This window comes from Condylura cristata, unplaced genomic scaffold (genome assembly GCF_000260355.1).
Source record: "Condylura cristata isolate star-nosed mole 26May11 unplaced genomic scaffold, ConCri1.0 scaffold00010, whole genome shotgun sequence".
Lineage (NCBI taxonomy): Eukaryota > Metazoa > Chordata > Mammalia > Eulipotyphla > Talpidae > Condylura > Condylura cristata.
Genome location: NW_004567111.1, coordinates 42822179 through 42848374, shown reverse-complemented (window position 1 = coordinate 42848374; position 26196 = coordinate 42822179). Strand labels below are relative to the sequence as shown.

The 26196-nt window shown below is 36.6% G+C and overlaps 1 protein-coding gene across 5 annotated transcripts in view; it reads left to right on the top strand.

Annotated features, from left to right (window-relative positions):
- The first annotated feature begins 238 nt into the window (after positions 1-238).
- KATNAL1 (katanin p60 subunit A-like 1) overlaps positions 239-26196 on the top strand; it is an 85929-nt gene continuing 59971 nt past the window's right edge. For 3 of the 5 annotated variants that reach the window (XR_001145342.1, XM_012723344.1, XM_012723342.1), the window contains exons 1-3: positions 239-294; positions 16101-16276; positions 18305-18465. Coding sequence is in view for 4 of the 5 variants with exons in the window: in XM_012723344.1 (XP_012578798.1) it covers positions 16115-16276; positions 18305-18465 (323 nt within the window). In the remaining variant the exon portion in view is untranslated. Of the gene's footprint in view, positions 295-575; positions 671-772; positions 847-16100; positions 16277-18304; positions 18466-26196 lie in introns of those variants that run through there. The other 2 variants (XM_004680179.2, XM_012723343.1) reach the window with 2 other exon arrangements.

The following is a 26196-nucleotide window of genomic DNA, read 5'->3' as shown; positions in this document are numbered from 1 at the left end:
CGTTCAGTTAGTCACTCGCCCTCCGCAATGTCACCGTCTCCCCTCCAGACTCACCCAGGCGTCTCCCTACCCCGCATTCGGGCGGGGTTCCCGGGCCCCTCCCAGGAGCAGACTCCCAGTCCCCGCGCTCCCCCCTGCAGCGCAGCCCGTGGCTGCCATGGCAACGTTACGCCGCCGCCACCGCCCCTTCACGCACGACGCGAACTAACGGACTCTGCCGCAGCGGCGGCCTGTGCCCCACCCCCACCCCCACCTGGACCGCATCCCCAACGGTCGGCCGACGTGCGGCACTAGGTAATGAATGCAAGGGAGACGCGGACGGAGATCGAGCCGGTGGTGGGGTACCCAGGCTCGCTCCGTTTCTACTGCCCGACGCGCTAGGATTCAGTGCCTCGCGGGTCTTGGGGCGCGGGCATCAGTGCTAGGAGGGTGAAAGAGCTGTGGGAGCGCGAGGCTCACGGGCATTATGGGAATTGTAGTTCAGCGGCTCTTTGGGCTTTAATCCTTAGCGTGTTGGCCTGGACAGACGAACTACAAAGCCCAGCGGCCCCGACAGATGGGAAAGACCGATAAACTTTGGGAGGATCGGGAGAGAGAAAAGCTCTTTGTGGCGAGGGGCTCTTGGGTGGTCGCGGAGTTGTGCTGTGTGCTGTGGGAAAGGGAAGTGGAGGTGAGACTTGGCGCCTCCCGCCCTGCCGTTTGGCCCGCCCCTGCTGTAGCGCTCGGCCCCACCCGGTCTGGCCACCGCCCCGCGTAGTCACAGGGATGAGCAGCCGCCCTAGCTGTAGGGCCTCGGGCCTTCGGCGCCTCTGACCCTCCCAGGTTGCTGCCTCTCGGTGCAGAACCGTATGTATGTCACGCACTTGATGTGAGACCCAAGAAACTATTTTTTAACGGGTTTTTCTCCTTCCCCCGTTTATTTCTTGGCATATAATCATCTTTATTCTGAAGGAACTCAGAGGCATTTGCTATTAAACCCATTCATTGCTAATTATTCAAAGGACAGTCATGTTTAAAAGCGTAGACGTAGATGAAAAATACCAGGCTATTTTGTAATAGTATCTGTAGCTAACAATATTCGTACTATTTTGCATTTATTTGAGGGTCAGGATTGCAAAATGTGTACCTCCCCCACCCTTTTCCACTGTCTTGAACAATGCCTATTCATATTTTGATTTTACTTTGAAGACAGGTTAGCTTTCAATTACTATTAATTTTAAACCCACAAGCCTTAGACTCTTTCTAAGCAGTAGCGTAATTGTTTTCTTTGATTATTCCAGTGTATTCCACCATAGCCCAGGAGTGTGTTTTCAGAATGAAAACTTAAGTCTATTTTTTTTTTTTTTTAGCTTTGGAATACACTTTAGTCCTCAGAGTTCACCCAGATCCTAGTTGTAAGCAGGATGACATTTCGAAAACTTGCCTTGAATACATTTTAATTTTTTTTTTCAAAGATTTATTTATTTGTGCATACAGAACTGGGGTACAGGCCAGAGGCTCAGGGGCGGTGAGAGGCTTCACCAGAGACAGAGTGGGGGGGCAGAACAGGCAGATCGACGAAGTACACTGCTGAGGGGAGCAGTGGGCGGGTCAGGAGAGGTCTGCCACGCCTTGTGGTCTCCTCCGGGGCAGGCAGGAATCGAACTCATGCGTAAGGGCTTTTAGATTCTCAGTGCTGTGCTTTAACCCGCTGTGCCACCAGGGAGGGCCACATTTTAATTTTTTGCACTGAACATTTTAGTAATTTGGTGTTTTGTATAGTATGTTAGAAATTGTTTATGATATTGTGGGCTTATTGTGCGTGTTTGCTCAAATAAGAGGACAATCCACTGTAAAATTTATTCTCCATTAAAATGAAGATTGCTTCTAAATTTTCCTTCAGGTAGCAATTTTGTACAAGGAGATGGAAAGTAGGTTTGGTATTGTAGATATTTGAAGTATTTTACTTACTCTCTCAAGACTTCTTAAGAACCTAGACATTATGCCAGGTGGTGGGGTTTAAGAGATGTGATAAGATAGTACCTTGTGGGTAGTGATGTCATCACAATAGTGTAATAGAAGCACAAGTTGCTATAGGAACTCAGGGTGGGAGTATTTAACAGTAATTTCCAGTATGTGAGGCAAGACCAGCCTATTTTGCAAACAGCTGTTTACTTGATTCTCAGAACAGTCCTGTAAAATAGCCCTTGTTATTTAGAGATGAAGAAACAGGTTTAGACACCTTGCTTAAAGTGTGAGCCTGGGAGTTCCACCCAGGGGGGTCTCATTAATTAAAGTCACCATTTCAACCACTGAGGCCATCTTATGTGCCCATTACTAGAAGGATTCTGATTCTCTTTAAGGAGCGCCAGTGAAGTCTCCAGTGTGGTGTGACACTTGGATTGTGCTAAGAAAGTTGAGAAAGGTTTCAGTTGAGAGAGAATGAGGGAAGGTATTCTAGGCAAATGGCACAATAAGAGCAAAGGATAGACTGGTTTTTCTTTTTTTTTTGTATTTCAGGAATTCTAGGTCATTCTGATAACTGAAGACCAGAATATTTGCAGAGTAGTGGGAGAGGCCATATCTTAAGGTACTTAGACCATGATTAATAGTTCAGAATTTTTCTTCAACATAGCCTGAACAATTTGAAGAATTTCAGATCGGGTAGTGGTGTTCTCGGGTTTGCATTTTAGAATGATAAATCCAGTTCCAGTGTAAACTATAGACCCATGAGAGGAAGATTGGAATGGTGGTGGGGAGATCAGTTTTTGGGGAAAAAAAATATTGGGTAGAAAAATGGAGAGAGTCTGAATTTACAGTTGTGAATTATAGAAAAGATGGATTGTAGAAATAGTGAAGTTAGATTGATCTAACTTAGTAAGAGTTTGGATGTTGGCAGCTGGAAATTAAGAAAAATTATTCCTAGTTTTCTGGCTCGGATGATGGACATGATAGTGAAACCATTGATTGAGATGAGGATGGGCAAGTTTTTGTTGTGGAGAAAGAAATCATTGCCGTTTTGAATATTTGTTCAAAATTTTTGTGGGTTTCTCAGGTATTCCATGCATTTGGATCTGGAGCTCAGGAGTGGCCTCAGGACTGGAGGTAGAAGTTTACATTTAGATAAGTATTTACAGTTAATTGCAGAGACTGAACTAGCTTACCTAGAAGGAAAGTTTAGAAATGAAAACGAAAGAAGTCTGAAGATGGGGCCCTTGGTAAACAGTAGCATTTATGGTGTATGTGTCAGCACATCATGTGTCTTTGTGTTTGGGGAGGTTATTTTTGAGAGGAAGTGGGAGAAGAGTCACAAATGAGACAGGCTATGAAGCAGAGAAGAAGGTAATCATAGTGTAGACTACTCGAGGAAAAATATCTTACTATTTTCCCCACAACTACATATACAAAAGAAAATAGAATAATGAGCCCCCACGTAGTTTATCTAGGTTGAACAAATAATACAAATAACACATATCTATTTTGTTTATCAATAACCTCCACCCCCATCTGGAAAATTTGGAAAATAAATTCAGATATACCTGTTTATCTGTATATACATACATACATACATACATACATACATACATACATACATATATACATACATATATATATATTTTAAAGATTTATTTATTTGTGCATACAGAGCTGGGGTACAGGCCAAGAGGCTCAGGGGCGGTGAGAGACTTCACCAGAGACAGAATGGGGAGCAGAACAGGCAGGTCGACTGAAATACACTGCTGAGGGGAGCAATGGGCAGGTCAGGAGAGGTCTGCCATACCATGTGGGTCATCTCCCTGGCTGGGGATGGAACTCGTGCTGCAGTGGCTGCCATAGCTTCATAATGTTGTGCTTTAGCCTGTTGCGCCACCTTGGAGGGTTTTATCTGTATTTTTAAAGTTTAAGTATTCTTTAAGCATGTATAACTTTAACATCCTATTTAAAAAATTGGCAGTTTTTTTTTTTTTTTAAAGAATGATAACAGACTACTAGGAAATGTCTTAAGATATAACAGATGAAGGAAAAGAAGTGAGGAAAGAATAGAGGTCTTAAAATGCAGGAAAGGTTGGGATGAGCAGTATGAAAGACTACATTAATAAGTACCCATTTAGTGAGAGCTGTGTTTCCTAGGAATATCTAATGTTGATAGAGAAGTGGATGCATTGAAAAAAAGAAGTGAAAATAGATATGGATATTTATAGTTTGGGTGGTAAAATCTGAGAGTTCAAAGCTTATGGTTTCTAAAAGTAATAGGAATAAAGGTCAGCTGAGAGTCTGAAGTACTTGTGAGTTAGATGGAATATAGCAATATTTGAGTTAAAATTGATCTATCTTAGTAAAAGCTTGGGTGTTGGGGGTTAGAAAGGTTTGCAGCTCTGAAAAATACTAATATTTGGAGTTAGGAAAGGTGAATGGTGGAGATTTAGAAGAGACACTGTAGAAATGGAACTGAAGACAGGAAAGAATTATTTCACTAAACTGAGACTAAAGATAAGTGCTTTTCACTGACAGCAAAACATGAGGTTGTTTGATCATTTTTCCTTCACCTTTGATTTACTAAGGGAGGAAGCCAATAACAATGTTACAGAAGAGAAGAGAAGAGAATCCAGGCCAAAAACATATTGATTGAATCATTCCTCAACAACTTTAGATTTATCCATTTAGCTGATAATTAGTATCTATTTTATGTAAATATCACAATAAAACAAGATAGGGTCTTACACATCTTTTGGGTTAATACTTTGTCTTATTTTTTCAGAGGTATTCTTTTATTGGGAACATTTCTCTGAGTATTTCTACTGTTTGTGATACAGTGGAAGGTCTAGATCTGTTGTCCATTTCTGGAACTTCAAATTATTTTCAGAGTGATTTTATGCAAGTTTCCATACTGTTTCCTTTACTCAAAAAGCACTAATACTGTTTTCTATAATTGGGAAGATTAAATAGTTCATTGTAGGTAAACCCTAAGTGCTTAAACCAAAGGTCTCCCCCACCCCCTTCTCTTTGTCTTCCATACCTTATCAATAATATGGCAGAATTGTCAGTTCTATTTGACAAAAGACTGTTCTATGACTTTACCAGACCGCATTATGCAGGTGGATCAAGTTCTAGTTACATTACCAAATGATGATTTGACCTATAAAAGGACTCATTATTCTAAATGAGACTTCATTGAACTCTATAAAATGTTAGTTCATATAACATTAATAGTAGCAACAGATATATGTTGGTTTCATCTAAGAAATAGGGAGATCCAGTACATAATTTAAGATTCCAGTTAATTAAATTTTTATTCTTTGACTGTCTTATTTCTGGACTGAGTTATAGTATGATGTCACTAATATTTGAGCATCTGTTTATAAATGAAAATATGTATATAGTCAATGTACTCAGCATTATTGTAAATATTTACTTTCCTAGATCATCCATCTGTCCATCCATCTAAAGTACACCTTGTAAAAGTATACCTTAGAATACCTAGTAAGTCAGGTATAATATAGATATTTGTTAGATAAATTCTTAAGTTAAAATTGTGAGAGTATTCAAAAAGTGAGTTGTTTGTTTAATCTCCGATATATGTCTTTAAATGTATAGCTTTTGCCAGGGATGGTTTCATTGTGGTTCTAATTGAAGGTTTGGCAGTCCCTTTCTAACTTTTGTAATACAAAATTAGTAATTGTTCATTAGTAACTGCCCATCAGAAACACATATTAGTAGCCTATTAAAAAATTATTTTAGTATGAGAGTTTCAACCTTGGTATGAAGACTTATTTATAAACACTTTTATAATCATGTCTGTATTGTGCTTATTTGCTGACCACTGCTATACTTACTTCCCAAGGTATTCTAGAACTCTTTAGAATGAGAATTATATTCATAATATTTATCAAAAATGTGTGCTTGCATTTCAATTCAAGAAGCATACTTGTGTGCCTCTGTTTTTCCTTTTCTTAAAGGAGCTCACTGTTTAGTCAGTGCTCCATACATATTTAGTTGTGGTAAATTCACTCTCGTGTGTGTTAAGGAGATAAATCACCAAAGAACAAAGGAGTTTTTTAACTCCTTATATTTCCTGATAAAAATATATTTTTAAACTCCTTTTACTTCCTCTGCAATATTATGTAGTCTTTGAAGTCAGAAATTATGTTGATAATACTGTGTGACCTTACATAGTTTATTACATAAACATATATATTTGCTAAATTGGCCAGGTGCTTGCAAAAGAGTGTAGATTGAATGGTGAATGTGTGAATGAATGAATTTAACAGTTAATTGTTTAAAGATTCCTTGGTAAAATGATATGAAGTAGGGTCCTCCCTGGTGGTGCAATGGGTTAGGATGCAGCACTGCAAGCTAGCCACAGCCGCTTCAGTGCGAGTTCAATCCCCCGCCCCGGAGTTGACCCACATGGCGCAGCAGGCCTCTCCTGACCCACCTGCTGCTCCCCTCAGCAGTGTACTTCATCGATCTGCCTGTTCTGCTGTCCACTCTCTCTGGTGAATCCTCTCACTGCCCTTGCACCTCTGGCTTGTATCCCAGTTCTGCATACATAAATAACTAAATCTTGTAAAATAAAATAAATGATATGAAGCGGACAGTTTTGAAAGGCTTTCATTTGAAACACTGACATTAAGGAATAATAATATTGTATTTGACAACTACATTCTTTACTTCATTTCTACTAATTAACCTTAATTTTTGTTTTTGAATTAACTTTATAACCTAGGAGTTGACTAAAGAAATTTGGGACAGTAGACTATAATGAGGTGACAGTGCAGAGTCTCTGAGCTCTGGGTGCAAATCCAGACTCCGTTCTGGTTTAAATTCCCAACACCCTTGGCCTTCTCAAATTGGAGTAGCCATTTTTGTTTGGTAGTGTGGTGGGGATTAAATGAGATAATGAGTAGAAAGTTGTTCTTCCCACATTGCCTGATGCAAAGTAAGTATTTATATGTATTGTTAATATTTCATGTTTACAGGGTATTTATGTACTTAAGATGAAATTTATTGCTTAAGTTGCCATCTTAAGACAAAGCAAAGATTGTAAAGATTTTTTGTCTTTTGTAATGTTTTAAACATGCCTGTGGAAATTGGTACATAGGCAGAAATTACGATTATAATTACTTTGGAGAAACATATAAGCTCATAAATCTGTGTATCTGAATTCATTTTTATAGCATGGAGAATTATATTTTATATAAAACATTTCAGAAGTGAACTCAGGTAAGGGAACAAATGAACAAGTTTCACGGCAGATAGCTGTTATCTCTGTGTTTGTGATTAGTAGTCATGTTCTCTATTATTGGTGCCATTCTGTAGTAGTTGAGAATATAAACCTATTAAAGAGATGGGAGGTATTGTGACTTTCAGAGCTAATAAATTTGGTTGACTAGCTCTCACATAGCACATTAACTTATTGCATTTGCAACATATTTCCAGATACGTTAGTTTGGGTTGCGGTTGGGTGATTTTCATGTGTTTGTATGAAGTAAAGCTGACTTTGATGATTTGGGTAAACATTTAAAATATATGTAGTGTTTGGATAATGATGGTGTTCATTTTGGAACAAAATGTTAAAGTGAAATTTGACTTATTTTGCTACTATATTTTAGTCACATGCTATCATTGACATTAATCCTTCATTATTTCTGAAGTTGCTTATATCCAGAACCCAAAAGTGTTTGGTATGTTACTAAACACTTTTGGGTCCTGGGTATAAGTAATGTTTTAGTTTCAGTCTTCTGTCTTGTCTTGTTGTGAGATAAAATTCCAGTTACACTGGGAAAGAAAGGTTTTAGGGTATGTGTGTGATGTGGGGAGATGGTAGATTTAAAGGGGAGCAGAGTGTGGTTGGAGACATAACTGGAAAGAGAGGTTGGAATCAGGGCTTTATTATATTTAGATCTGAGTCATGAAAGAGACAAATCATACTTTTCTAGGACCAAATACCAAATGAAGCAATATTCCTTTTTTGGTCTGAGGATAAATTTGAACTGAGTTCTGTTCATTCTGAGTATAGAACTTTCCTAGAAAATAATACTCTGATCATTTTGTATAAGGCAACATTATGGGAACAATTCAACAAATATTGCAAGAAGATACTGAATTTATTTTAGAATACATGGTGAACCCAAAATAAAATTCTTTGACATTTGCTAAAAGATATTACTAAAATTTTTCATGCCTTCTGTAGATGTAACCTGACCTCTTAAAAGTTCTAGGAACTTTTCTAATTCTTTTTTAAAGGAGATTAAATCCCTTTGTATATTAAAATTGTGGCTACAAATAATTAAAGTTATGATACAGTGTCTAAGAATTGGTAATGAAAACAGGGACTGTTGACTTACTATATTTTATGAGAAATTTCTGTTTTAAACTGTTAAAAGAGGAAACAGACTGGGTACCATTTTCCCACCTTCACATCAGCTACCTTGGATTACAACAAATCCTTTATACCATGAAATAGACTTCCTGAGCAGGGGAACTACTGGGAACTGGAGGTGGAACTGAGTGGCTAGGTGGACCTATGTAACATGGAAGACAGGTGGTCCATCACTCTCTTGCTTCTGTGGCCCACCTTGTACCCTGGTACATATCATATGATTGTATTTATGTCATAGTCTAGAAAAACCATTATGATAAGTGAAGACTGCATACTTGGACTTGAAATTGACTGCAGTGTGGCAAGGGGGAATTTTCTGGGTTGCTGGAACTGTTCTTTAATTTCTCTTAGTTTTGGGTAGTTTTCAGTGTTCAGATTTTGCATATTTTTAGGTTAGATTTATCTTATTTACTATTTCTGAATAGTGTCATTTTTTCATTTTTAGTCTTCAGCTATTTAATATACTGAGATACAGTTGATTTCTGTACATTGAATTGTATCCTGAAACCTTTTAAAACTCACCTAGTAGCTATTGTAGATTTCCCAGGACTTTCTCCTTTAACAGTCATGTTGTATGTGAATTAAAGCAGTTTTACTCCTTTTCCAATTTGGATGCTTTTATTCTTTCCTAGCATTTTTCTGACACCCCGCTGGTTACTGGAGGTGGCTAATGTTAAGTAAAAGGGGATAAAATATACTTCTCTTGATTTTGGGGGAGAACATTCAGTCTGTCACAATAAGTGTGTTAGCTGTGGTATTTCATAGAGGTGGCTAATGTTAAGTAAAAGGGGATAAAATATACATCTCTTGATTTTGGGGGAGAACATTCAGTCTGTCACAATAAGTGTGTTAGCTGTGGTATTTCATAGATGTCCTTATGAGACTGAGAAAATTATATTAGTTCAGCGTTCTTAATAATGAATTTTGTGAAAATGCTTTTTTTTTTGCTTCTGTTAAAATGATTATAAGGTGTCTAAGTTCTAGTCGCTTAAAAATTTTATGTATTTATATAAACAACCTTGAATTTTTGGTATAAACCCCACTTGGTCATAATATTTTTTTTTATATACTACTGCATTTGATTAGCTAAAATTTAAGGAATTTGTTTTGTCTGTCTCTGTATATATATATTTAAAAATTTTACTTATTTATTCTTACAGAACTGGGTACAAGCCAAAGGTTCAGGTGACAGGATTCACCAGAGATAGAGTGGGGAGCAGAACAAACAGGCTGGTCAGGAGAGGTCTGCCATGCCTTGTGGATCACCTCCAGGGCTGGGGGATGGAACTCACATTGAAGCAGCTATGGCTTGTTTGCAGTGCTGTGACCTAACTCGTTGCTCCACCAGGGAGCGCCTTGTTTTGTCTATATTCTGAAGTGATACTGATTTATAAATTTTTTTTTCCATAATACCTGGTTTTGGTATTTATTGGAAATGCTGACCTCACATTTTTAGTTGCAAATTTTTCCACCTGGGAGATTTTTATTTTTCCTTAAATGCTTGAGAGAGTTTACTAATGAAGTCACTTTGGATCTGGGTGTTTAAATTTTTGTATATATGTGGGAAGATTTTAAGTTATTAATTCAGTTGCATTTCTTTATACAGGACTATTCATATTCACTAGTCTTGAGCATGCTCTGGTATCTTGTGAACTTCATAAAAATTTTCCATCTCATTAAGCCTTCTTTTGTATTTTAATATCTATAAAATTTGTAGTGTTGGCTCCTTTTACATTTCTTGTTTTGATACATATCTGTCAAATATATATATATATATGTCTGTTTTAATGATTTTTCTAAACAAACAGGTTTTTGGCAACATTGATTTTATATTGTTTTTGTTTCTATTTTATTAATTTTCTTTTTTAAACTTTACAATTATGTTCTTCCTTCTGTTTCTTTGGGGCTTATTTTACTTTTTTTTTCCTAAATAGATGCTGAAAGCAGGAGTCAGCAAACTACAATCTGAGGGCCAAATCCTGCCTGCCAGCCTGTGTTTGAATGGCCTTTTTAAAAATTTTATTTCCTATTTTTAAAAAAGATTTACTTATTTATGCATACTAGGGGCACAGACCAGAGGTGTGGGGGGTGAGAGGATTCACCATAGATAAAGTGGGGAGCAGAACAGGTAACTGATGGAAATGCACTGCTGAGGGATGCTGTGGACAAGACAGGTGAGGTCTGCTGTGCTAAGGGGGCCAATTCCCTGGCCAGGGATCTTACTGCTGCTGTGGCTGCCCATAGCTTAATAGTGCTGAACCTTAACCTTTTGTGCTACTAGGGAGGCCTGGCTTTTGCTTTTTTTTAATGGTTGAGAAAGAACTACCATTTTTTTTTGACATGTGGAAGTTAAATTCAGATACCACTGTTCATAAATAAAAGTTTCATTGGAATATAGTCTTACTCATTTTTTTACATTTTTTCTCTGGCCATTTTTGTGCTAGAATGGCAGAGTCCAGTAGTAGTTACAGATTGTGTCGATTCTCACTGCTGTGTACTTCTGTGCACTGCTTCTTGGGGTACTATAGCCGCGTTGTTTCCAGTGCTATGCCTATCATTGTATGCCATGATAGTGTGCTTAAATTACAGCACATATCCATGATGTCAAATCAGAAAGGTGAGAAAAACGGACTTGACATGTTATACTTTTAAAGCACAGTGAAGTGTGGATTACTGCATTAGATGACAAAGCATTGTGTTTATTATGGAGTGACACTAGAGCTACACTAAAGAAATGCAACATAATTGACATTAGCAGGCTAATCATTCATCACAATATTCCCAATGCATAGGAAAGCAATGGTCAGGAAAAAAATAAAAAACTTAAAAAGGAATATTTTTATCACAGCAGAATTTCTTCACAACATCAAAAAATGAAAATCAGACTGCAACCAGATTAAGTTTCTGAGTATCTTATTTGTTAGGCAAGCAGGGATGTCATTAACTAACTTTTCAGTGAATTACTAACTAGTGTTTAGTTGAAACAACCAAAGAGATGTGTCTGGAGTAAACAAACTTGTTTAAGACTAATATCTTTTTTAAGAACAGTTGCTGGAAGAGTTGAGGACATCAATAATCAATTAAAAAATAAGGCAAATGATTTTGAGTGGCTTTCCTTGGCTCTTGATGAATTGACGGATATTACTAATACAGCTCAATTGTTAGAGAAATCAATGCTGAGTTTGAAGTCCTGAATTAGTTTTAATGGTATTCATGAAACAACTACAAACAAGAATATTCACCAAAAAATTGAGAAAATAATTTTGTATAACTTGAAATGGAGTCTGCTAACACATGTTACAACCTCTGGTGGTAAAAATTTAGGTGGGCAAATTTACAAAACTGAGAATGTAAGGTGTGTGAGGTTATTCATTATTTTATCAGCAGGTGCATTAATGAAAAAGTATTATTTTGCAGAGAATATTTTAACTTATCCTCTGGTATGCAACTAATAGTGTCAATATTTGTTCTTGTGCATGTGCTTAATCATTGTCAGTTCCATGAATTCTTGTTGGAAATAGAAACAACATTCTGTAGTGCCCTGCCATAGAGCATTTCATTGGTTTCATAGGAGTTACCTTACAATCATCTGAGCTTAGTGCTGATTGAAACTTTTCTGAATGAGAGGAACTGCTTTCAATCACTTTTTTTTTTAAAAGATTTATTTATTTGTGCATACAGAATTGGGGTACAGGCCAGAGGCTCAGGGGCAGTGAGAGGCTTCACCAGAGACAGGGCAGGGAGCAGAACAGGCAGACTGATGAAGTACACTGCTGAGGGGAGCAGTGGGCGGGCCAGGAGAGGTCTGCTGCGCCATGTGGTCATCTCCGGGGCAGGCGGAGATCGAACTCATGCAGAAGCAGCTTTAGCTTCTTAGTACAGTGCTTTAACCCGCCGCGCCACCAGGGAGGGCCTCAATCACTTTTTAACACTGAATCATTTTCTTGCAGCAACTTCTTTCTTTTTTTTTTTTTTTTAAAAAAAAGATTTATTTGTTCATACAGAACTGGGGTACAGGCCAGAGACTCAGGGGCAGCGAGAGGCTTCACCAGAGACAGATTGGGGAGCAGAACAGGCAGATCGACTAAGTACACTGCTGAGGGGAGCAGTGGGCAGGTCAGGAGAGGTCTGCCGCGCCATGTGGTCACTTCTGGGGCAGGCGGGAATTCAACTCATGCGGAAGTGGCTTTAGATTCTCAGTGCTGTGCTTTAACCCGCTGTGCCACCAGGGAGGGCCGCAACTTATTTCTTAATGAATTCAACTTCAAGTTATAAGGCAAATGCTAATAGATTAAGTTATTTTGAACAAAACAACTGATTGGTTTTTTTTTCCCTGCACCCCTAATGTCCCTGTGTTCCTTTCTCTCTTCTTCCCTTTTCACCTCAGAGCCCTCGTTTGTTTATTGATGATTTCACTAATTTTTGTAAATATTTCACTTAGTGTGCAATGTAAATTTACATTATTTATTTTTGTTGTTCTGACTTTACTACACATAATTCTCTCAATTTCCCTTCATTTTATTGAATATGGCTGCATTTCATCTTTTCTTATGACCATTAATCTTCCACAGTGTATATCCCACATCTTTCTTGACCCAGTTGTCTGTCCAGGGGCATTTAGGCTGCTTTCATCTGCTAGCTGTTGTCAGTGAAACTTCCAGGAACATTGTAGAACATACAGGTTTTTACTTTGATGGCTTCATATGCTTTGGGTAGATGTCTAGAGGTGGGATTGCTAGCATTCCCATTTGTAAAGGTTTGTTTTTTTGTTTTTTGTTTTTAAGATTTATTTATTTATGCATATAGAACTGGGGTACAAGCCAGAGGTGCAGAATCCTCTCCAGTGAGAGGATTCACCAGAGACAGGGTAGGGAGCAGAGCAGGCAGATCTACGAAGTACACTGCTGAGGAGAGCAGCAGGTGGGTTAGGAGAGGTCTGCTGTGCTATGTGGGTCACCTCCAGGCCTGGGGTCGAACTTGCACTGAGGTGGCTGCGGCTAGCTTGTAGTGCTGCGTCCTAACGGGTTGTGCCACCAGGAAGGGCCTATAAAGCTTTTTAAAGGTAAATCTGTTACAGGGCAACCCATTACTTAAGATTCAATTGTACTGCAGACACACACAAAAAGGGTCAATAGTGGGTTTATTTACAAGGGGAAAGGAAAAGGAGCAACCCAGGGAAAGAGAGGAAGAGATACAAGGTAACTAGACCATCTTACCACTTCCACTGACCTGGAACCCCAATAGCACACTGAAAGCTGTTCTAGAGCCAAGCGACCAGCTGACAGCCAGGAGGCCAAGGGAGAAAGTGAGCCTTCACTCAACATAGTTCCTTTATATCCCAAAAGTCTCAAAATGGCTGTTTAGCTTCTGCTCTTGGGTCCTCACAATCCTTCCATTGGTGTTGCCTGGGAGTTGTAGTTTCAGTGACTGGAATAAGGGGTGGAGTCCACAAAACCTGTATTTGTAGATTTAGTTCAGGACATCCTTTACCTCTAACAAATACGTGTTGCTTTTCATGATTGTAGCAGTTTAAATTCCCACCAACAGTGTAATGGGGTTCTTCTTTCTCTGTGTCTACATCTAGCACTTGTGATTGGATGTTTTTTTAATATGTGCTGTTTGCAAAAAATGTGATACTATATACAGAAAACCCTAAAGACTGAAAAATTGTTTAACACAGTAGATACATAACACCAAAATGGCAGGTTTCAATATATACCAAATAATATCAAAGTGTCAGGTTTCAGTATAAACCAAATATAAACAAAAATCACAGCTTTTTAAAAATACAAACAAGAAGCAAAATAAATTAAGAAGATAACTCCATTTATGATTGCTTCCAAAAAATTAAACACTGGAATTAGCTACAGAGGTGAAAGACTACAATGAGAACTACAAGATGCTATTAAAAACTAATGTTTGAATGTCAATTTGCTTATGTAACTTTCAGTGCTGTCAGAATAAAGATGTAATATCTCCATTTCCATCCATATTTGCAGACATATATTTTCTGAGCTCAGAGGCATTTTTTAGACTTGATGCAAGTGCAGAAGAAATACTTGTATTAAGAAATCTGTTTAACTGTACAACTGAGGCATTTCCACCAAGCCTTCAATTTGAAATGATTAATCTACAGTGCAGTGACATGCTGAAATATCAAGAGAAGAGTATATTTTTCAGATGCCTTCCAAATAGTGAATTTACTGAATTGAAATCATATGCTTGAGATTTATTTTCACTATGATTTGATATGACTATGTGATAGTGTCTATCTGGGTAAGAAGACATTTTTAAAGATGAAATGTGTAGAATTTTATTAAAGAATAGCACTAACATATAAACATTTGCAGTTGATTTAGAATGCTAATATTGAATCCCAACTAATTATCACCCAAATAGAGTTCCATTTTTATTAGCAGAACTATTTTATAAAACATTATACTCAACTATTACTGTAATATAAAATATTGCTCTATTCATAATTGAATTTGTGGAAATATTTGACTCATTATTTAAGAACTTACATTAATAGCCTGTGGTGTGATACTCAAGTAGTATATATACACTGTCTTCAGAGAACCTATGCTGGAAGGAGCAAATAATAATGGCAAAACACACAAAGGAAAACAGTATTATCTTCATGAATGTAGTACTAAAGGCGGTTGAAATGCCTAGAACTAGATGCACTTAATTTTGGAAAAGGATTAGACATTCCCAAATCAACTGCAAATGTTTATATGTTAATGCTGTTATTTAATAAGATAAGAGGCAGAGAGGAAGAACCAAATTACACCCCCAAATTTAATTCCTTCAGGAAGGCATGGGCAAATATTTTGATTTTCTCTATTGCATTTATCCATTGATTTACTGTTCCAGGAAATTAGAGTAGGAAAATTTGGACTCTTTCCTAGGATGTCATTCTTCTGTATCTCTGGACTTACTGCTCTGTAATTTCTAGGGGAAAGTCTCTTTTCTAGGGGAAAGCTTTAGATAATTCTGGGAGACTTTTGCAAAGTCTGGAAAAAAAAAAAAAAACAACCCAGAATTACTGAGTCAGAGCGCTTTGGTGGAAAGCGGAGATTTATTTGATATCTTCCTAACATTTTGTAGAATGGAAACTTAGTGATAATTATTTGCACAGACAGGAAACTATAGAGAATACAGGATCACAGAAGGCTACAAAAGGGCTCATGTTATTGCTTACATTTAAGTTGTATGGGACAATTTATTGCATATAAATGATGTATGGACAACTGTAGGCCATTTCTTCAAAATGTGATCCTAAGTATGATTTTTGTTCTTGGGGCCAAAAAGTTTTAGTGAATATTAATTTCTGCAGTCTTATTTGGCATCAGTAGAAAATATGATATGATGTTATATTCATTCCTACACTATCAAGAATAAACTGAGTAAAATAAAACAAATTGTTCTTTACTACTATTTCAGTTTGTGTTCATTATAAATGAGCCAGGAAAACCAGTGTCCAGTTTATGTGCCAGTAGTTCAGAGTTATGTAATTTTCTCTCCTTTTTATTATCTCCATTGTATTTTGTGATATCATTTGTACTTCCACAGTTAGAAATTTTGTTCTATATTATACAATGCATTCAGGTAACCTCAAAGAATAAGAGAAACTTTTTGACTTTCAGTAGTTTTTAGCAGGTATTTTAAAGAATAATAAAAAATGTTTAAAGTCATTGCCAAAAACTTTTAAAAAAGGCATATATTTTATGTTTAGGTCTCTGAAAGAAGATGAATTTGGCTGAGATTTGTGACAATGCAAAGAAAGGAAGAGAATATGCACTTCTTGGAAACTATGATTCATCGATGGTATATTATCAGGGAGTAATACAGCAGATTCAGAGACATTGTCAGTCGGTCAGAGACCCAGCTGTCAAAGGCAAATGGCAACAGGTGAGATCACATTTAAATATTCAGTGAGTGAGTGTAGTGTAGTCTATTGTAATTGAAAGATTAGAGTTGGAAAATTAGTTTGATTTTTGTAAATAGTTTTTAATTTGTTTGAATACTGAGATACACTTAAAATGTACTGTAATTTTCTGTCTTACCTGGTTAATATTTTAGATGAAATATTTCACAAGATAATATTGGGTAAGATTAATTATAATTGAATTTACTTTTAATATTTTTTCATGATCAGTTGCCTAGTTGTGTGTAATAACAAATAAGGTATTTCTGTTTGCCCTTTCCCCTTTCATTTTTATATGTAGTTTTGATCCATTTCATAAAACTTTTCCTTTAAGAAAGTTTCCTCTGTTTTGAAAGACTCCTTACAAATAAATACAAAGGAATTAGTAATCTAATTTAAAAAACACTAATATATTTGCTCTGTCTCTTGACTATACAACTTGATTATATAATAATACAGTTAATAAAATCTTGAATTAAAATTTCCCCACTTACTCTTAAAACTTAAAATCCTTTTAAAATTAAAAGTACAAAGTCAACCATTTCTTTGAAGTTTCCATTTTTATGTGCTAATGCCTTTTAAGTGTTTTTTCTAATTTTTCCACTAGTCAAAAATTGATTAACCTAAATTTTCAGGGTAAATTTGGCTTATTTTCTGACTTAAGTTTTACCAAATTATGTTGAGTGAGAACAATATGCTTGAAATGTTTACTTGTTTTCTATCTTGCTTACTAGCCACAGGCAAGAGTGGGATACTAATCTAGCATGGAAATATTTTTGACATGTTCTTAATTGTGTTAAATCAGTGACCATTTCCATTCAGATCTTTCTCCTGTTTTTCTTTTCTTTAGGCTCTGAAATTTCATTTCTCCTTCAATATAATTGTATATATTAGCAGTTAAATTTTACTTAGATTTATCTTTATTTCTGCAAGTTCTTTATGTGTTCCTTTCTACATATTGTTCAAGATAAAGTTAAGGGAAAATTTCTTATGCTCTGCTTTAAAGTATGTTGTGTGGTTTTTAAAAATTAGAATTGGTACAATGAATTTACTAATGTAAGTTTTGTTCATTACCTTTGAAAATTGGTTTGAGTTAAAGTTTGAATAAAAAAGAATTTCTGGAGTAGGTAGTGAAGTTTTTAAAAAAGATTTATCTATCTAATCTATCTACTCTATCTGTCTAAATAATATCTATCTATCTTTCTTTCTTTCTATCTTATCTTTCTCATCTCATCTATCTATCTGTGAACTGGCAGGGGTAGAGTCCAGAAGTGTAGGGTTGAGAGAATTCACCAGAATGGGAGCAGAACTGGCAGATTTACTGAAATACACTGCTAATGAGAGCAGCAGGTAGTACAGGAGAGGTCTGCTATGCCATATGTGGGTTTGCTCACTGGCCAGGGTGAACTCAGGCCGAGGTGGTGATAGCTCTAAGACTTAACTCCGAGGACACCAGGGAGGTCCCTAAAGTTTTTTAAATGATGGAAAAATCTTGCCTTTTAGCTCAAAATGAGCATTATCCAAGGCTTGAAAGTATTTAAACAACAATTCCTGATGAACCTTAATTGGATAATGAATAATTTCTAGTTCAGGTGATAATGACAGGCATTTCATATTTAATGACACTGGGTATAGAAATGCTGGTGGAAATTTTGGCAATTTTGGGGATACTACTTACAAATATATTTAAATAATTTAACATAATACAGATATCTGGGAATGGTTCAATTATTACTAACTTAGTTGCTTGCCTTAAGTGATATTAATGATATTCACATTCCTTGGTAGAAATAGGTTTCATTATGAAAGATATAGAAGTACTTGCCCTAGTGAAAGTACACATGCTTTTTTTCAAGCCAGTTCTTGTTTTCCAATCTGTTTCTTTAAATAGTTCTTCGATTTTTTTTAATATTTTCTTGTCATTTGCACATTTTGAACAATATTTAAAAACATATTCTGTCACAACTTACTATTTCCATGAATAATAACATAAAAGTTCTTTTTTTATTAAGGTTCGTCAGGAATTATTGGAAGAATATGAACAAGTTAAAAGTATTGTCAGCACTTTAGAAAGTTTTAAAATCGACAAACCTCCAGATTTCCCTGTGTCCTGTCAAGATGAACCATTTAGGGATCCTGCTGTTTGGCCACCCCCGGTGCCTGCAGAACACAGGTAAATGGTATTTTATATTCTCTTTCAGTACTTCTGTAGTGGGGCATGTACATTTAGTATCTGTTTCTGATTTTCACACCTATAGGTTTATAGAGTTTATAGTTGATAAATAAAATATATCACAAGTATATTTGTGTATCACTTGTGATATGTCTTGTCTGTAGAATATTTTCATGCTCTAACAACAATAGTAATCTGCCATATAATAGAAGTCTGTGAGTTCTAAAATTCAACTGAGCCCTTTTCAATTTATCAGCATCAAAACTTACATAGCTTCTTTGCTTTAAAAGATTAACAACTTCAAATGATGATAGACAAATTGTATTCATTTGATAGGGCCAACAGCTGGTTTCTAGAGTCTCAGTGTAGAAGGAACATTATGGGGAGTATTTACATTGCTAGCTGTTACTTAAAGACTAAAGGTCAAATTCTCTAATGTGGCATGTAAGACTCTAAATTTGTCTCCTTGATGCCTAGCTGACATATCATTGCATTAAACTTTGTGTTCCCCTACCCTCCGAGTCCCCCTCTCCCAAGTTTGCACAGGCTGTTCTTTCTTCATGGAATACCAATTATTTCCATCTCACTAAACAACTCATATATATTCTTCAAGTTTTAAGTCTTTCTTCTGTAGCCTTTTTCACTTTTCCCAGCCATAGGAGTTTGTTGATAGCAGTGATCATGTCGTATTTCTTTGTTTCTCCACAAGATTAGGAGCTTTGCAAGGACACTGACCATGGTTTTATTTACTCATAATAAACAACAATCTTCCACTGCTGACACATAATAGGCATTCAGCCAACATTGAATTAACTCCATTAATTTCGCAAGCGAGGAAACTGACCCTGACCTGTACTTTAGTAGCCAGACCAGGATTTGAGCTTAGGTCTTTCTGGGTTTCAGTCCCTTGATCGTGAAGTGGTATTGAGGCCATAGTGTTGCATCAGAGAAAAAAAGTTCCCTTTGGTCAGTGGCGCATGTGTTTAACTTGTTGATCTCTTGATGTTTCTTGAAAGCATTAAAAGAACTGTGAAAGTGGCTAATGTATTCCTTCAGGGATTTTTCCATTGAATTACAGATAATTTTATGATTCTCATTATAAAAACACTAGATGATGATTCTTTTCTATGGTTTACAACAATGCAGTGCTTCACTCCAACTAGTCACCTTCTGGTGTTTTGAATTAAGGGAACTATTACCTCTGCTAAGGCAATGTTTTAAGAGTCAAAGGTTTGTTATCATAAAATTACCAGAGTAAATACTGAAAAATAGAAATGACATTTTGGTCTACCAGAATTTAGGTTTTGTAAATGCCTTTCCCCCATGAAAGTTATTAATTTAGAAATAGATTTCTAGCTGAAAATTGACAAGTATTTCTATTTAGATATAATTTACATCTAACATTGTGTATGCTTAATTTATACAGAGTGTTGATTTGATACATTTATATATTGCAGTATGATTACCAGGGTAGCATTAGCTAATCTTCCTATCTGATATATAATTATGACTTCCTTTTTGTGTTACAATTGATAACCTACTTTCTTAACAACTTTGCAGTTTATTATATAGCATTGTCTGTAATTCTGTGCTGTGCACTCATTTACTGGAACTGTTTGTACCCTAAAATGACATCTCAGTTTCCTCAGTTACCAGTCCCTGGTAACTATCATTCTATTCTCTGGCTTTTTTTTTTTTTAATGGGTTTATCATTTTTGGATTTCACATGTAAGTGAGATCATAACAGTGTATGTCTTTCTTTAACTTAAGTCACTCTTAATGCAATATTCACACAACCAAACTGTGTTGTTGCAAATAACATGCTTTTTTCTTCTTTCTCATAACTGAATAATATTCTGTTGTTTATATAAGCCACATTCTGTATCCATTCATCCATTGATGGACATTAGTTTCCATGTCTTGGCTATTGCTCAAGTGAACGCGAGAGGCCTATATCTGTTTGATACCCTGTTTTCATTTCCTTTGGGTATATACCCAAGAGTGGAATTTCTGAGTTTCATGGTAGTTCTGTTTTATTTTTCTCTCATACCTGAACCAGTTTGTATTCCTATCAATAGTACACATGATTTCCTTCCTTTTTACAACATTTTTACTAGCACTTTTCTTGATGATAGTCATTCTAATAGTATGCGGTAATGATACTCATTGTGGTTTTGATTTTCATTTTCCTGATGATTAGTAATGTTGACCGTCTTCATATGATGACCATTATGATATCTTCTTTGGAAAAAATCTTTTGGCTGCTGCTTTTTTTTTTAATTATTTATTTATTTATGCTTACAGAACTGGGGTATAGGCTAGAGGTATGGTGGGTAAGAGGCTTCACCAGGGACAGAGTAGGGAACAGAATAGGCAGATTGACAAAGTACACTGCTGAGTGTAGAAGTGGGCGTGTCAGAAGAGGTCTGCCACACCATGTGGGTCAGCTCTCTGGCTGGGTACTGAACTCATGCTGAGTGGCTTTGGAGAGCTTCATAATGTGGTGCTTTAACCTGCTGTGCCACCAGGGAAAGGCCTCCCCACCCCCTTTGGCAGCTTTTTAATTAAAATTTGTTTTTGGTTTTATTGAGTTGTATGAATTCTTTACATATTTTGGATATTATGGTTTACAAATGTTTTCTCCTAACCCATAGGTTGCTTTTTTATTCATTATGTTCATGTTTTTTTTTCTCTGTGTGTGCAGAAACTTTACAACTTTTACAGATCCACTTGTTGAACTTTGCTTTTATTTATTTTGCTTTTGATGGCATATTCAGAAAAATCATTGTCAAGACCAATAGCAAAGAACTTCTTTCTTTCTGATGTTTTCTTTTAGGAATTTCACAGTATTAGGTCTTCTCTTCATGCCTTTTAAATCCATTTTGAATTTCGTTTGTGAGTGGTGTAAGGCAAGGAGTCTAATATTATTTTCTTGCATGTGATTATCCTTTCTTTTCAATACCATTTGTTTCCCTAATAAGTATTCTTAGCCTTCTTGTCAAATATCAGTTGACTATAAACACAAGGATTTATTTCTGGGCTCTTTATTCTGTATGCCAATACCAAACTTTAGTTACTGTAGCTTTGTAGAATAGTTTGAAAGGAGGTAGTATAAATCTTCTGGCTTTATTCATCTTTCTCATGAGTATTTTGGCTATTTGGGGTCGTTTGTAGTTCTCTATAAATTTTGGGTTTGTTTTTCTTTGAGAGTTACATTGGAATTTTGATGGTAACTGAAGAATTCATAAATTACTTGAGTAGTTTGGACATTACTTTTTCTCTGCATTTTGCTTTTATTATTGAAGCAATATTAGCTCAAAACATAGGTTTCAGGTGTATAGTCTCCTAAATCAACATCTGTGTATATTACATTTTGTTCACCACCATAATTTTCTCTTCTGTCTATCATTGAACAATAGATTTCATTTACCCAGTTTATTCATCTCTTTCCCCATTTTCCTTCTGGCAACTGCTATTATGTTCTTATGGCCTAAGAGTTTATTTTTGTTTTACTTATTTAGTTCATATATTTTGTTTCTTTATCTACCACATCTGAATGAAATCGTAATGTTTTTCTTTCTCTAACTTCTGTCACTAAACATGATACCCTCTAGTTCCATTCATGTTGTTACAGATGAAAGTATTTCATTAAAAAAAAAAACAAAAAACTGGCCCTCCCTTGTGGCACAGCAGGTTAAAGCACAGCACTGAAAATCTAAAGCCACTTCCGCATGAGTTCAATTCCCGCCTGCCCCGGAGGTGACCACATGGCACGGCAGACCTCTCCTGACCCGCCCGCTGCTCCCCTCAGCAGTGTACTTCTTAGATCTGCCTGTTCTGCTCCCCGCTCTGTCTCTGGTGAAGCCTCTCACCGCCCCTAAGCCTCTGGCCTGTACCCCAGTTCTGTATGCAAAAATAAATAAATCTTTAAAAAAAAAAAAAAACTGAGTGTAGTTTTCCATTTTATAATATGGTATATGGTATATACATATACCATCACTACACTTTTTTAATGCTTTTATCTGTTGATGGGCATGTAGGTTGTTTCCAGCACTTGGATAATGTGAATAATGCTGCAGTGAATAAAGGTGTGCATGTGTTGCTTTAAGTATGCTTTCCTATTCTTTGGATAAGTATACTTGGATAGATACAAGTGACAAAGCTGGATCATTTCATTTTTTTTAAATTGAGATAACATTATTTCAAAGCATTATATAGGTTTCAGAGGTACATTTTTTTATCTCAGCCCCTGCATATTATCACCACTCCCATCACTCCCCTCTTCCTTTGAGAGTTGATGTTTTTCTTTAGTGGTGTGTTTATGTGCTTTTTTTTAATCTTCTTATGCTTTTACTATGTTTCTGCTTTGTAATTACTGAGTTTTCACAAATAAGATATAAGGTCTTGTGTGTATATTGCTCTATATTAAGTTTATAGCTGCTCATATTTGAACATACTCAATATTTTATTTTTATTTATTTATTTCAATGAGAAGATTATTTATTTAAATCAGTCAACTCGGCTTCTCCAAGTCCTGACCCATAATCGGCATCCGTCCTTTTCTGTCCCTCACTTCACCCCATGAGGATGGGCCAAAAGGGCCTGCCTCTCCAGGACAGGCTTCCTAGGATGGTGGTATGCATGTTGTTCAGTGGGAGGTCACCACTGGCCCCTCCCTGTCAATTACATCCCCATATGCCGAAACCCGGGGAGTGCGCCACACCCATAGCCATTGCTTTGGGTGAGGCATTCTTGGGACGGGCAGGTCTCACCCCAGCCAATTAATGGGTGAAAGCATAGAGCTCTGGACCTTAAAGTAAAAAGCCAAAGGGAAAGAGGAGCAGAATGGGGCTGGAGGGTGGCCTCCAAATTTTCCAAAGGAAAAGATGAAGTAAACTGATCCAGTTTCAGTGGGTTTGGAGGAGGGACTATTTTATGAAGCACAGGGGGAGGGACTGCACCTCTGGAAGGGACAGGGCAGGTCAGGCCCCATTCCTCAGGGTGGAGCTGGAGAGCTCAGGACTCTAAGAAATGTCACAGGCTAAATACATATCTTCACATATGAACATTTATGGAAGTACGGGGCTAGGTGGATGGGATCAGAGAATCTGATACGGCATCGCATAGCCAGTCATACCTACCTGAGGTGCCCCATGGTTGGTGATCATCTGAAACCAGTCACGTTCTTGCCCTCTTGCGGTTGGTTATCTGATAATTTACAAGTGTTCTCCTTGGATTTCTTAGGGAACCAATTGGGTTCTCTAGAGAAGAGCCTATTATCCCAGGCTACATCTAGCTCACCCAGCCTTATGAGCATCTGCTAAACACAGGTTATGTTCTGTTCTTCCCAAGGTTTATAGTTTAGAGCTGTCAGTGGTGTTGGTGTCTTTGTGCTCCATCACCCGTAGGAACTGAGTTCTGTTCCATCTGCATGGTGGTTATGGAGGAGGCCTTGGAAGTTGTCCATGGGGGTCTGTCCCTTGAGTTGCAGCATTAAGGATGTCATCCAGAGCCATGCTATTCTTAAGATAGTTCTTGAAGTTTTCACACCTAGGCTGGTGTCAGCCCTTATTCTTGTAGCACGGGATCGTTATCAGCTAGATGCAGATATACTCCAGGTCTACGTCATATTGCTTCTAAATCTTTTGCTTTATCTCTTTCCTCAGGCCTTAGACAGTTCCTCTGTTTGCCATTTAGTGGTGACTATGGGGATTGTGTAGGTGGCATGAGCAGGAGTGTGTAGGTGGCAGGAAAGGGGCTGTGGTGAAAAAGCCAAACCTGTGTATTTTAATCCCCTCCATATTTCATATTTTTGATGTCTCATCTTTATGTTAAATATTTCCCTTGACTGATCATTGCAACTTTATTTTTTCTGTTATTCTTCGGTTTGTTTTATAGATGGCCAGTCCACTAATATTACTATTACTGTCTTTTAGATTTTTTCTCTTTTATGTGTTTTCTTGCTTTTATTTATAACCTTTTCTTTTTAGTTTAGATTAGTCCTATTCATATATTTTGCAGTTTCATTTTAGCTAGTGGTAAATGAAGATTGACTTTTGATTGATGGAGATCTCTCCTTCGAGTATGAATGGCAGTCTTGACTAATATAAGATTTTTGGTTGAAAGTTGTTTTCTTTTGGCATTTTGAGTATATTATGTCACTTTCTTCTAATCTGTAAATTTTCTGTTGAAAAGTCTGCTAATAGATTGTAGAATTGAGGGTAGCAGAGAGTTAAGGGGAGGATAGAGAACAAAGTGGAGAGGGTGCCCATTGGACTGTTATAGAAGTATATGGCAAGAAGCCTCCATTGTAGGTAGGTGTGGTGTGGTAACATGATTGGAAAGTATATGAGCCTGTACCTCTGAGTTACATATAGGGTTATAAACACCCCCCCCCCAAGTCTGCTGATATCCTTATAGGATTTCCCACATATGTGATACATTGCTCTTCTCTTGGTGCTTTTAATAAACTTGCTTTAATTTTTGCCATTTTAATTGTAATGTGTCTTGATATTGGTCTCCTTGGGATCCTCTGATTTGCTACTTGTTGGGCGTCTTGTATCTGAATGTTTGCATCCTGCTGTATATTGAAGTTTTTGGTGATTATTTTCTCAAACATTTTATTCTGGCCCTTGTTTACTCTCTTATTTTAGGAACCCTAAATTCAGAATCCTCTTAATATTTTCTCAGAGACCAATTGGGCTGTCTTTACTTTTTAAAGTTCCTTTTTCATTTTTCTGCTCTTTGAGTGAGTTGTTATTTTATCTTTTGACTCATTTTACATTCCTCTGCTTTATCCAGTTTGTTGTTGGACCTAAACCTGTAAGTGTCTTTTATGACTATTACTTTTTAGTTTTCCTCAGGAACTTTACCAGAGGTAATTTACCTGAGGTACTTTACCTTCATTTCTTTAGCATCTTTTTGAATTTTAATTTTGTTTCACTCTTTTGTTTGGGCCATGATCTTTCTCTGCTCTTTGGCTTTCTGTGTTTACTTATATGCAACACTGCTACCAGCCAGGGGTGGACCTTCTTTATAGTTGAGTCACAGTAGTAAACAATTGATATTTTTTACCAACAATGTGAGAGTTCATTTTTCTGCATCCTCATCAGTAATTCTTATTTCTTGCCTTTTTGATAATATTCATACTAACTGATATAAGGCAATATTTATTAATTTTGATTTGCATTTCCCTAATAATTAGTGATAATGAGCATCTTTTCATGGGCTTCTTGACCATTTGTATGTCTTCTTTGGAAAAAGTTTTCAAGTCCTTTGGGCATTTTTTTTAATTACTTTTTTTTTTCTTTTTTGGTTTTGAGTTTTATGAGTTTGGTTTCTATATTTTAGATATTAATCCCTTATTTGGTATATGATTTGCAAATATTTTCTCTCACCCTATAACTTTCCTTTTTGCTTAATAATTTATTCACTGCGCATAAGCTTTTTAATTTGATGTAGTCTGTATGGACTTTTTTTAATATTTTATAATAGTTTATTTTTACATATTTTTGTGCATTTTTCCATTTAAGTTACAATCCCCTTGGGTTTCCCATCACCAAATGACCCATCTGCCATCACCATAGTCCAGTGTATTTCTTTCCTCCCACTGTTTTTGATTCCCCACTCTACCCCCACAAAAAGTCTCTGGTATATAGCTGTTCATCAGTATCATTATTTTCTCGCCTGTTCCGTTATATTCCTGCTATGAAAGAAACCATCCGGTATTTT